The 13,717-nt window shown below is 40.0% G+C and overlaps 1 protein-coding gene across 1 annotated transcript in view; it reads left to right on the top strand.

The window, feature by feature from the left end:
- The window catches only part of ift80 (intraflagellar transport 80 homolog (Chlamydomonas)), a 157,779-nt gene that overhangs the window by 12,124 nt on the left and 131,938 nt on the right, over positions 1-13,717 (top strand). Inside the window, exon 3 of the mRNA XM_055646362.1 lies at positions 13,305-13,528. Within this exon, the coding sequence (XP_055502337.1) occupies positions 13,305-13,528 (224 nt within the window). The remainder of the gene's footprint in view (positions 1-13,304; positions 13,529-13,717) is intronic.

Consider the following 13,717-nt stretch of genomic DNA (forward strand, 5'->3'; position numbering starts at 1 on the left):
AATTGTACACCTATCATGGGATAACACCAACATCTGGATTAACTTCAAGACAAAGATTGTGCTGGAGAGAATAGACAGAATGCAAAATCTGGTTTACAATTGGTTGTCCAACAGCTATTAAATATAGGCTAATCGGGAATATAGGTCAGTGACATGGGGATTGTTTGGGATATTTGAGCAGACGAAAATCAGAAATGGGGCCAATATTTCTGTGTCAAACTGTTAACGTCTATTCAGATTGAAAAAGACAGAAAGAAACATTTAATTTTATCACAGTACGTGTGCAGTTCAGACTGCATTATCCAGTACTCAAATAGGAAAACGCAAAATTGAACAAATGGGGAAGAATGTATTTCATGAATAAAGGTCCCAGTTTTTATAATCTCGCTTGCTGAAGGAGGCACTGTTGACTTTAGCAATAAAATAATAAGTTAAACCATGTACGGCAGAAGTCAAATTTTTACTTTGCTTGCCTAGATTTGAATATGAAAACTGAAGGACAAATATTGAATATTAAAATATTTGTGGAATATATATATATATATATATATATATATATATACATAGCGAGAAATGTTTAAATATTCCACTATTTGAGTTTAGATTTAGCATTCATTTGGCAAGTAAAAATTGAATTAACTCTACAAAGTTTTTTTTTCACCCCAATAATGTGATATGTAAAACGGAGGCAAGCCTAGCATTAGCAAGTCTGTCTCCAAAAATCCTTAAGAGAATGGCAATGATAGAAACATAGAACCATAGAAACTAGGTGCAGGAGTAGGGCCATTTGGCCCTTCGAGCCTGCACCGCAATTCAATATGATCATGGCTGATCATCCAAATCAATATCCCATACTTGCATTCTCTCCATACCCCCTGATCCCTTTAGCCACAAGGGCCACATCTAACTCTTTAGCCACAAGGGCCACATCTTAAATCCAGCCAATGAACTGTCCTCAACTACCTTCTGTGGCAGAGAATTCCACAGATTCACCACTCTGTGTAAAAAATGATTTTCTCATCTCGGTCCTAAAAGACTTTCCTCTTATCCTTAAACTGTGTTAAAAATGATGTATTGTGGTCAGTTATGAAAGTACTCTTGGTGCTTGGATAAGGATCCACCAGTGATGAAGGATTGCAGTGTATTTTCAATTTAGGTGAGCATGTGACACAAAGGGGAAGTTGCATGTTGTTTGCATGCAGCTAATTCCTTTGTGAAAGTCATGGGTTTGGGAATATTGGCAAGTTGCACCCGAGTGCACTGTTCCTTTACTGCTAGAAGTGGAGCTATCAAATGTTTAATGTTGTGGGTGAGATTACCAGTCATAGAGTGATACAGTGTGGAAACAGGCCCTTCAGCCCAACTTGCCCACACCTTACTCTTGGCCCACTTGCCTGCATATACCTCCAAACATGTCCTATCCATGTACCTGTCTAACTGTTTCATAAACGATAGGATAGACCCAGCCTCAACTACTTCCTCTGGCAGCTGTTCCGTACACCCACCACCCTTTGTGTGAAAAAGTTACCCCTCAGATTCCTATTAAATCTTTTCCCCTTCACCTTGAACCTATGTCCTCTGATCCTCGATTCCCCTACTGTGGGTAAACGACTCTGTGCATCAATCCGATCTATTCCTCTCATGGTTTTGTATACCTCTATAAGATCTCCCCTCATGTTCCTGCGCTCCATGCAATAGAGACTCTGCCTACTCAATCTCTCCCTCTAGCTCACACCCTCTAGTCCTGGCAACATCCTCGTAAATCTTTTCTGAACCCTTTCATGCTTGACAATATCTTTCCTATAACATGGTGCCCAGAACTGAACACAATATTCTAAATGCAGTTTCACCAACGTCTTATACAACTGAAACATGACCTCCCACCTTCTTTACTCAATACTCTGACTGATGAAGGTCAAAGTGCCAAAAGCCTTTTTGACCACCTTATCTGCGACTCGACCTTCACGGAACCATGCACCTGTACTGCTAGATCCCTCTGCTCCACAACAATACCCAGAGGCCGACTATTTACTGTGTAGGTCCTGCCCTTGTTCGACATCCCGAAATGCAACATCTCACATTTCTCTGTATTAAATTCCATCAACCATTCCTCTGCTGGGTGGCAGTGAACTGTGAGGAGGATGCTTTGAGAATGCAGGGTGACTTGGACAGGTTGGGTGAGTGGGCAGATGCAGTTTCATGTGGATAAATGTGAGGTTATTCACTTTGGTAGCAAAAATAGGAAGGAAAATTATCTAAATGGTGTCAAGTTTGGAAAAGGGGAAGTACAATGGGATCTGGGGGTCCTTGTTCGTCAGTCAATGAAAGTAAGCATGCAGGTACAGCAGGCAGTGAAGAAAGCGAATGGCAGGTTGTCCTTCTTAACAAAAGGAGTTGAGTATTGGAGCAAAGAGGTCCTGCAGTTGTACAGGGTCCTAGTGAGTCCACACCTGGAGTATTGTGCACTTTTGGTCTCCAAATTTGAGGAAGGACATTCTTGCTATTGTGGGAGTGCAGCATAGTTTCACAAGGTTAATTCCCGGGATGGCGGGACTGTCGTATGCTGAGAGAATGGAGCGGCTGCGCTTGTATAATCTGGTATTTAGAAGAATGAGAGGGGATCTTATTTATATAAGATCTTATTAAGATGACGCATTCCATACCAGGACATCCAAGATGCCCTAATTCTTTAGGGAACGGGGGTTCCTCTCTTCTATCATATATGAGGCCCTCACGTTTCTCTTCGTTACCCCGCAGCCCTCCCTTGCTCCCCCTCCCCCTTGTCGCAACAGGGACAGAGTCCCCCTAGTCCTCACCTTTCACCCCATCAACCGCCGCAGACAACACTTAATCCTCCGACATTTTCACCACCTCTGACGAGATCCCACCACTAGTCACATCTTCCCATCTCCACCCCTTTCCTCCCGCCACAGAGACTGTTCCTTCCGCAACTCCCTGGTTAACATCCCCTCCACAGGTACCTTCCCCTGCAACCGCAGAAGATGCAACACCTGTCCCTATACCTCTTCCCTCGTCTGTCCAGGGACCCCGACAGTCCTTTCAGGTTAGGCAGAGGTTCACTTGCATCTCCTCCAACCTCATCCACTGTATCCGTTGTTCAAGGTGTGAGACCAAAGTAGATTGGGCAATCATTTTGCTGCACACCTTTGTTCAGTCCACCTGGACCTACCTGATCTCCCAGTTGCCAAACACTTTAATTCCCCTTCCCATTCCCACATTTAACCTTTCTGTCCTGAGCCTCCTCCATTGTCAGAGTGAGGCCAAACGCAAATTGGAGGAACAACATCTCATATTTCGCTTGGGCAGCTTACAACCCAGTGTTATGAGTATTGATTTCTATAACTTCATAACCTTTGCATTCTCCCTCTCTCCATCCCTTCCCCACGCAAATCGTACCAACTTCAGTCATCTTATTGAGTCTCATTGTCTATACTAATTTTCACCCAGGCCACAGCTAACAATGGCCTGTTTCCTTTATCTTCGTTACTTTTTTGCATATCTTTCATTCATTTGTTCAATATCTCTACATCACCGTCTATATCTCTAGTTTCCCTTTCCTCTGACTCTCACTCTGAAGAAGGGTCTCGACCCGAAACGTCACTTATTCCTTTTCTTCAGAGATGCTGTCTGACACGCTGCTTTAATCCAGCTTTTTGTGCCTACGGTTTAAACCAGCATCTGCAGTTCCTTCCTACACATAAAGATAACATATAATAATCAAAATCCAATAAATAATAACTGCAATATGAGGGCAAAAAAGCTTGAGGTCCTTAGTGAAACCAAAGACGGCCCATAACTCTTAGTTGAGGTCAGTGTTGTGTGGTGTAAACTCAATAGTAGATTCAGCAATGGTTATAGAATGTTCATGGGAAATGGGTAAGTCCTTATTGCTGTAAATAGTCATTGTCGAGCAAGCGTTGGTGTGTTTGGTATCAGCAAATTATCAAGCTGGCAGAAAGTTGTTTGGGGCTTGCTGCATTGGCTACTCTATAATCTGTAGAGATACACATGAAATGATCAGAATATAAAATTTAAGAGAGTAGCTCAAGTAAACATTCAAGCCGAAGATATGAAACTGGTGAATTAATAATAGGAACAAGGAAATGGCTAAAAAAATAGAGCAAATATTTTGATTGAACATATTAGAAGTGTTTTGGTGGCTGAAAATTCCATGGACAAAAGGGAGTAACTTAAGTACTCGCCATCACAAAAGTAAGGATACTTGGCAAATAAAGAGATCACTATGTCCTGTGAACCTGATGGCCTGCTACTTAGGGTCTTGAATGTTCCCTAGCATCAGGACCCTGTTTACGAAAGACCAGAGATAGAAAGCAGGAAACTTGTCCACTGACCTCAATATCTGCCATTTAGAAAGTGTTGGAATTGGATAGTAAGGAAGTAATGTCAAAACCAAATCTGTTACATCTACAGGTTCTCTTTATCTACCATGTTCTTCACATCCTCAAAAAAAATTAAATTTGTCCTGGTTCCTGAAATGAAGGGTTATCTTTTAAAGACCACATTTAGAATATTGTGTTCCGTTCTGGGCACCATATTATAGGAAATATATTGTCAAGCTTGAAACGGTTCAGAAAAGATTTATGAGGATGTTGCCAGGACTAGAGGGTGTGAGCTATAGGGAGAGGTTGAGTAGGCTGGATCTCTATTCCATGGAGCGCAGGAGGATGAGGGGAGATCCGAGGGGAGGATGAGGGTATACAAAATCATGAGAGGAATAGATCGGGTAGATGCACAGTCTTTTTCCAAGAGTATGGAATTGAGGACCTGAGGACATAGGTTCAAGGTGAAGGGGAAAAGATTTAATAGGAATCCGAGGGGTAACTTTTTCACACAAAGGGTGGTGGATGTATGGAACAAGCTGCCAGAGGAGGTAGTTGAGGCTGGGACTATCCCATCGTTTAAGAAACAGTTAGACAGGTACATGGATCGGACAGGTTTGAAAGGATATAGACCAAGCGCAGGCAAGTGGGTCTAGTGTAGCTGGGACAGTGTAGGCTGGTGTGGGCAAGTTGGGCCGAAGGGCCTGTTTCCACCCTGTATCACTCTATGGCTCTAAAGACTAGATCTGATAGTGGATGATCAGCCATGATCATATTGAATGGCCTGCTCCTTGCACCTATTGTCTATTGACTAAGGGAATCTCATTGAACAATAAGGTTCTTTGGAGGCTGGACAGGGTGAGGAACATATTTATTGCGAGTAATTCTAGGACTAGAAGACATTGTTTCTGAATAAGTTGATAGTTGTTTGAGGCAAAGACTTATTTTCTTCCATGAGGAAAATTAATCTTTGGAAATTCTTACCCTAAAGAGTTGTGAAGGCTGAATTGTTGAATGTGTGCAAGGCCAAGATAGACCAGGTTATTTGTCTATTGAGAGTTGTGTGTTATGGGCAACAGGTACATAAGTTGAGTTGAGACCAAGATCAAATCATCCATAATCTACTGAACAGCAGCACAAACTAATGCGGGGTCTATAGATGGCCATAGACCACATCTGTGGTGTTTAGTAATAGAATGAGCAGCAATTTTTATTATGTTGATACCACTGCACTCATCCAGGATAAATGCAGGGTAATCCATAATGTGCAAAATACAAAGTAACTCAGCAGGTCAGACAGTTTCTGGGGAGTGACTGGAAGTTTTGGGTTGCGATACAAAGAAGGGGTCCCGAGCTGAGACATCGTCTGCCCATTCCCTTTGGAGATGCTGCCTGATGGACTGATTTTTTTTCCTGCACTTTATGTTCTGCCCAAGATTCCAGTCTCTGTATGCCAGCATGCACTTGATTTGTGTCTTGCAGACGGTAAAAAGGCTTTTAGATGTCAGAACTTTCTGTAGGATGCCTAGCCTCTGACTTGTTGCCATGATATTTGGCAGATACAGTTGATTTTCTGGTCATCGGATATTTAACCAGGATATTAACTAGGCATGGTTGGTAATAGCGTTAGTTCAGTTTATTTTATTGTCACGTGCACCGAGGTACAGTGAAAAGCTTTTGTTGCATGCTAAACAGTCAGCAGAAAAACAATACATTTCATTAAATTTCAAGGGTCAATGGTGAGATTCCCTTGTGTTAGAGACTGTCATTATCTGCAACTTTTGTGGCATAAAAGTTACCTGTGACTTATCAGACAATGCTTCAATGTTTCCTGGGTCATGCTCTAAGCAGTCGTTGGCTGCTTCATTTGTGCTGAGGAACTGTGAATGGAACTAAACATTATGCAATTGTCAGTGAACAACCCCATATGTTTGTTTGAAGGTCATTTGATGAAGCAGTTGAAGATAATGTTTACTGATAATAGAGAGCGAGGCGTACTTTCTCATCCAGTGAAGTTTCACAATGAGGAGAGTGCCCCGCAGTTTCCAGAAATGAATTTCATCTTTCTAATTTTGGACCAATCTTGTTATCACTTTGCCAGATTAATGGAAAGGCTACATGGTTTGAGAAATAACAGCACATGCTGACAGATGAAATGAGAGTAAGCTGATATTTCCAGTGGCATTTGATGAAGTTCAGCTTGTGACATATTTAAACATCAACGGAATTAAATGATCATTTAGCTAGGAAGACTGAAAACCAGTTTGGAACGAAAAAATACGAGGAGAAAACATTACCCCCCCCCCCGCCAAGCCCCCCCCCAACAAAATGTTGAAGCCAACACAATTTTACAAAGTCAGTTCTGCAACTCTTAACTATTTTTTAAAGCTCTTCACAAATGATATGGAATGCAATATTTTTTAAAGATTTACCGATGTTTAGTATAATTTGGATGATATCAATCATTGATTCACTGATGTTAAGCATATTGATTTTTAGCAGAGAAGTGCAAATAAAATTGCACGTGAGGAAGCAGGGGCGGAAAACCCGGGGGGGCCAGAGGGGACACCCCCCCCCCCCCCCCCCCCCCCCCCCCCCCCCCCCCATGTTTTGAGAGGAGGGGGACACCCCCCCCCCCCCCCAAGTTTTTGTGATCCTGATTTAAAAATCTCCGCTTTTAGCACTGGATTGAGCCTCCAAGTGTGTGAGAGTGTGCGCATGCGCTCGTGGCCGCCAAAAAATTGTGTCCCCCGTCCCCTCCATGTTTTGATAGCGAGTTCCGCTCTTGTGAGGAAGGAAATGCTAGGGTAAATGTGGAAAAGGACAAAGATTTCATGTTGACATATTAGCAGTTTATGATTCTAGTCACTGTGACGCTATTAAAAAGCCAAAATACATAGAAACATAGAAATTAGGTGCAGGAGTAGGCCATTCGGCCCTTCGAGCCTGCACCGCCATTCAATATGATCATGGCTGATTGATCATGACATATTGGACATCAAGAGTGTTTGATTAGAAGTCACAATAAGATTTTGTATCTTACTATAGATTAATTATGTGGTCATCTTTGAACTAATTATATATAGTTTTGAGATATCTATGTACACAGTACTTGAAGATCCAAAGAGAAGTGACATCTATTGGGGTTTGGGGAGTTTTCAGAGCTTGATTTGAGCAAATATTCGGAGATCCAGTCAACATCAGGCATAAGCTGATTAAATGCCAAGCCATAGTTATGCTACGATGCTAGACAATGACTATTTCCACCAAGAGAATTAAGCTATGCTCTCTGGCATTCAATGGCATTACCATCACTGGCTTCTCAGCCAGAAACATACATTGTGGACTTATTGCCCAAAGCAAAAGTACAATACAAGAGCAAGTGAGAGCCTGGGAATTCTGTAGCAAATGGCTAGCTTCCTGATTTTCCAAAGAGCCTTCACTATCCGTGGTGGACAAATTAGGAATATGATGGAATTGATCACCTTCAACATGTATTCCTTTCATAATTTTTTGTAAATCATAGAACTGTCTCCTATGTACACTGTAGAATTTCTGGGATTTTTTTCAACGCCACCTCTCAAGACAATGACTTCCACCTTTTAGAATTGCAAAGGCACCAGGTTAATGGGAATAACATCTCCAGTGCATTTTCTGCCGTCACATACCTTTCTGAACCATCATGGATACCAAGAGAAAACTGTAGGCCAAGCTAGACTTGTAGAGTAACAAAGACACAATAATTAAAAGGATATTAAGAGGGAGAGACATAGAGTGTACGGCAGCGAGACAGTAAAAATGGTATAAGCGATGTTTTCATTTATTAATCAAGCATTAAACATAAGAGGAAGGTGGTTATTGCCAGGACTATTTTTAGTGCTGGCTCTCCAATGTACAGTTTTGTCACCATGTTGCATGTTGCAGGAAAAAATATGTTTGCACTGGGAGCAAGTTCAGAAGATCTTTGAGGATCTTGTCAGGACTGGAAAAATATGGACTTGGAAAAACTTGCATTTATTAGTAGAAGGTAAAAGTCAAAGGGCATAGAATTAAATTAATTGGTGGAAGGATTGGAGGGGAGATGAGAAACAGTTTATCCCCTGGAACATGGATAGTTAATCTAGAACTAAGCTTATTGTTCTAATTTTGAACTTTTCGTACTACAAATTTACAATTTCTGCATGCTTTTGCAGCTGCCTCCAGGCAGCAGAATTGATAGTTATGCAAGTATATTGGAAAATGGCTAATGTCATATCTTTATTTAAGAAGAAAGAGAAGAAAGCCCGAAGTCTATGTAAAAAAACTTCCATCTAAAAGAGAAAATGAAAACATGCAGAAAAATATATTAATTAACTGTTAGCATGTTTTTTGAATTGGAAAATCGAAACTCCCCATCTTCTTTGAATTCTTTGAAGAGGTAACAGAGGGAGTAGATGGGGATATTGCAAGTATTGCAAAGTGTCTGAATTTCCAGCAGGTCTTTGTTTAGAGACCATGTAAGGAATCAAGAAATTGGGTAAGAGAATGTGCAGTCGGACAGAAAATAGAATATGTGGTTAGCTGCTCGAAAGATAGTAAACCAAGTGTGGGAACAAAAATTATATTTTCGAAATTGCAGAAGGTCGAAAGTGGCATCCCACTGAATTATTGCTGCAACCACTTTGAGTCATAATTTCTATTGCTGATGTATACATTGGACTCAAAACATAAATTTCTACATTTTAGATGCGAATAAATTGCTTGAGAGGGGATAATGGTCATTGAGGAGCACTATAGCATGTTACAATAAGCTACGAATAAACTTGAGGATATGTGTATATAATTGGCAAATACAAGTTAGCGTGTTAATTCCTGTTTTCCAAACATATCGTTTGGAAAACAGGAATCTAAATAGAATTAATGAGTGATGTCGAATAGGCTACATGGTGAATGGATGAGAAAGAGGGATAACAGAATTTGTGTGAATTGGTGATCAATGGTTAGAGTGGATTCGGTGGGCCAAAGGACCTTTTTCCATGCTGTATCTCTCAACTAAATTCAGATTGGATTATTAGCAGAATTTAAAAGTTATGGTCGGTGGCAAGTGAAGTTGAGAAGCTGTTTCTTATATGCTATTTCATTTTTAATTTAGTTATGGTTTCAGTTAATTTGCATCAAATGTTTTTTTAACATGTTTTATACGAGGTTTCATTGAACTGTTACTTTTAGATTTAAACATGCAAAAATATGGCAGGAAGAAATATACAATTACTTAGCAGTGTCATTCTGCTCTGGAAGTCTTCCAAAAGGTGTAGGAAACCCTGAAACTGCCACATAAACCATCAGTCATTATTTCAAACTTTACACATTATAATCGCACAAAATAATAGATCCAAAGAAGAAGTTAATGGCCGTAACCTAATCGGATGGTTCGGATGGTATTGTAAAACACTCATTCTTTGGTTAATGATGCCATCTGATCGCCTCACTTAAATTACAGCTATGTAATTCATTCTCTGTGAATCCAATATTAAACTGTCATATCGCTATTATTTCATTATCCTAATGCACAGTCTGAGTTGAGTTAGCTCAATATTGGCAAACCTTTTTAGTTATCTGGTGGCGTTTGATGAATCTGAATCGTATATTAAAAACAGATGGCAAATCTAATTTGGCCATTACTTTTGCAGCAGTGACAAGTAAAATAATGGAATAATTTAAAGGGAACAAATTTATGGATTATCTGTATAACAGTTAGTAAATAGCAGCAAACATGACTTTGGCAAGATCTTGTCTGATCATATCTCATTGACTTCCAAAGACTTGGTTCCTAAATGTGATGTTGTAAATCTTCTGACTTGGTTACCAAGACTTCCAAAGCCTTCGACAGAGTTTTTCAATGTTCTGGTAATAATTCCAGCATAAATTTGAAGCAGTGCTAATTTATGATTACATTTGGAAAGAGCTGACTGGTTTAAGGTAGGGAGGAAAGGATGTTAGAATGACAGAAGTCAGAAAGTGACATAAATTGAAAAGTTGTTCTGAATTAATGATCTTTACTCAACCATGGAGGAGTGAGGTAGCGACAGCATGATCACATCCTTCACGAGGTGTGGGTTTCAAACCAGACACAAGTAGTTCTGAGGTCTGCATTGAATTCCAGTAGAGTTCACGGGTTAGAGCAGTGCGGTTTCCCACTCCCATAGGTAGAGGGAGCCCATTAAACCCAACCGCACGGAAGTGTTTGAATTTCCAGCCAGCGGCCATGTGCTGCGTTTCAAAAGTAACACGCCATGGTCTGTCCAGCGCTCTCATCTTTCCTGTAAAATCCTTATTCTCTATTGTCCACCCAGGCCCTAGAGCAAATTTCTTAATAATTACCTCACTGTTTCCTGTCTTAACCTCTGCACCAAATGACTTCACCTCAATGATGATTTTACCATCTGCTTCAACTTGCATTGCCAAATCTCCACAAAGTTGAGCTAAAAATTAGGGATCGCTCTTAAATTATTTTTCAATTTTCCTTCATTGATCAGTTTTAAATCACAAAGTAATTCAATGGCTAAAAGCTATTAATGTGCTGGCTGACTATTGTGATTGAATATGATAAATAAATATTAACCACAGGTTTAAAAGTTGGTAATATGGATAAAATCCTTAAATAATTATAAATATCACAAATTTAACTGAGCAGGTAGCAAAGCGTGAATTTATATTGTTTTTTCCCTCTTTTCAAGGCGGTATTTTTTCAATTTTTCAAGTCTTTTACTGTTAGATTGACTGTGACTTACTTGGAGAGATTTGGTGCAATTTGCTTTTGGGTTGCATTCATGCAATGTTGGTTAATATAAAGAATGTTAATTGATTTTAATAACCTTGCAGCAACATGGGATAGAGGGAGTAACTATAATGATGACTGACTATGATGTTTTATGTAGCATTTAAGCTTGAGGCAGATAATGCAAACATGCCAGCTCAACCATCGAGGTATTTATTTTTAACTTGGGAATTGCTTAGGTTGGTAATAAAATGCAAACTGTATCACCACAGTGTCCTTGGACATACTATACTCTCTATGCTGAATATAATATACTTTTGAATTTCTATCTTAGTTCCTGTCTAATATTATCCTGAGAACGGGAACGGTCAAGTATATCAAGATCCTAATTTATCAAAGAGCATATTATGCCAAATTTGGTTTTCTGAGAAAACCAGATTGGGCACAATATGCTCTTTGATAAATTAGGATCCTAATATGCTTGACCATTCCTGATTAGGATTTTGATATGCCCTTTGGATCCTGATGTACTATTTTTGATCAAGTGTGTTCTGATCTTTTCAGTTGTAATCCACTGAGGTTTCTCTGAACCTATTTCTGAAAAGAATAGCATATGTAATTTGTAGGAGGAAATGGACAGATGATGTGTTGAGACTGGATCCTTCTTCAGATTGATGGAGTGGAGGGGAGATGACTACATGAAAGAGGAGTCGGGAAAGGAAAGGGTGGGGCCAAAGCTAGCAAGTATTCGGTGGATCCAGGTGAGGAGGGTTGTTCGGCAGAAAAGTCAGGTGGGGGAGAAAAGAGTGCAGATAGTAATCAAGCTGGGGGATGAAGAAAACAAAGTATTCCAACCTGCAAGTTTCCTGATCCCTGTTTCTATCACCTGCCCTTATAGGTCCATTGGTTCTATCTGCTCTTGCCCCACCAAACTCATCTCTTCATACCTCGACTCTCTTCTTCCCTCTACATACTTTGACTGAATCGTTCCTCCTTGACCAGTCCCTTCTCACCTACATCTGGGACACCTCACACATGCTCTATCACTACAAGTACTTCAATTCCTTGGCCCCCATTGCCTCATCATTACTATGGACATTCAATCCCTTTACACTTCCATTCCCAATCGGGAGGACCCTCTTTTTTTTCTTCTTCCTAGAACAGAATCCCAACCAGTTCCACTCAATTAACAATCTTCTCCACTTGGTTCAACTTGCCCTCACCCTTTTTACTTTCCCACCTCCAACCTTCCCGATCCCACCTTACTCATTCGACAATCAACCTACCTCACTAGGTAGTCCTTTTGGCATTTTAGCAACAGATAACTCAACCTGATGTTACTCAACTTCAGGTGAATTTATTAGATTTTTTTTTTTAAAGGCTAATTATTATATGTGATATGAAGCTCGAGGCTGTTGTATTGGTAATTCTACCTATGGTAGTCGCTCTGAGTTCCTTAACAATTCTGCAGATATTATATCATGAGCAGCTGAGCCGTACAAAGCAGGAATTTACCAGGGCTAATTCTTAATTTGTGTTGAATTAGTTAATCTGACAAACGAAGTGGATTTATTAAAATGAAATTCAGCACTGGTAAATGAAGGAGCACAAAGGAGCTTTTTTGTTGAACTGTTACATGCATTTGTGTACATGTCTGCAGCAGATATCTTTAACCAGAGAGAGATGTAATGCCCTTTCCCTCGCCATGCTGTGAAGTTGAATAAGCTTGTGCTGGACTGTGATCAAAAGTGAAACTGCTTTCAGCAAGGAGGGAAATGAAGCAAGTTAGCAAGTTAAAGAAAGAAAAATGAAAATAGTACCTAGAATTATTTCCAGTATTTCTGTCTTGCTGGATTTGAGATGGTTTTATGACCCATGCAATTAGCTTGTAGGCTGGCAGTCTGTTCCAAGGTCCATGCCAATGACTGATTTGAAATTGCCACTAGGCGGTGCATGAGAGCAATCCTGAAAGTCAGTTGATTTCAGCCATTATGGTCACCACTTAAATAAAATCCTTGATACAGTCGTATAGTAAGGGGTACTGTGTATGCAAACTTGTAGCATTTTTACCTTTCTTTTAAAAATTTGTAACACGGATGAGCTGTACCACCATGCTTAATAGGAAATTTGCTTTTCTTGTAATAGAGGTCAATGTTTGTTCTTCATATTTTCTTTAATTTCACCTCACATAAAGAACTGGTCAGTTGTGTTGGATGGACAACAGCAGATGAGTTATTTTCATCCAGTGATGATCACCAAATTCTGAAGTGGAATCTGCTAACAAATGAAACGGTTCAAGTAGTAAGGCTTGCTGAAGAAATCTATCCCATAGATCTTCATTGGTTCCCCAAGACTACAGGAGGCAAGAAGCAGATACAAGCAGAAATATTTGTACTCACCAGTACTGATGGTAAGCCTAGAGTCAGAACCAAAGTGTTTTTTTGGTCCCTCAGTAAATTGTCCTTTTTTGGGGGTTTGGGCAACAAATAATGAATCTTAGGAAAATTTACAGTAAAGTCTTATTTATTGTTTTGCAACATTATTTTTCCTTAATGCTACAAGGTATAATATTTCCATGCTGAGTATCCGAGCAATAAAG

The sequence above is a fragment of the Leucoraja erinacea genome, chromosome 14 (assembly GCF_028641065.1).
Source record: "Leucoraja erinacea ecotype New England chromosome 14, Leri_hhj_1, whole genome shotgun sequence".
Taxonomy (NCBI): domain Eukaryota; kingdom Metazoa; phylum Chordata; class Chondrichthyes; order Rajiformes; family Rajidae; genus Leucoraja; species Leucoraja erinaceus.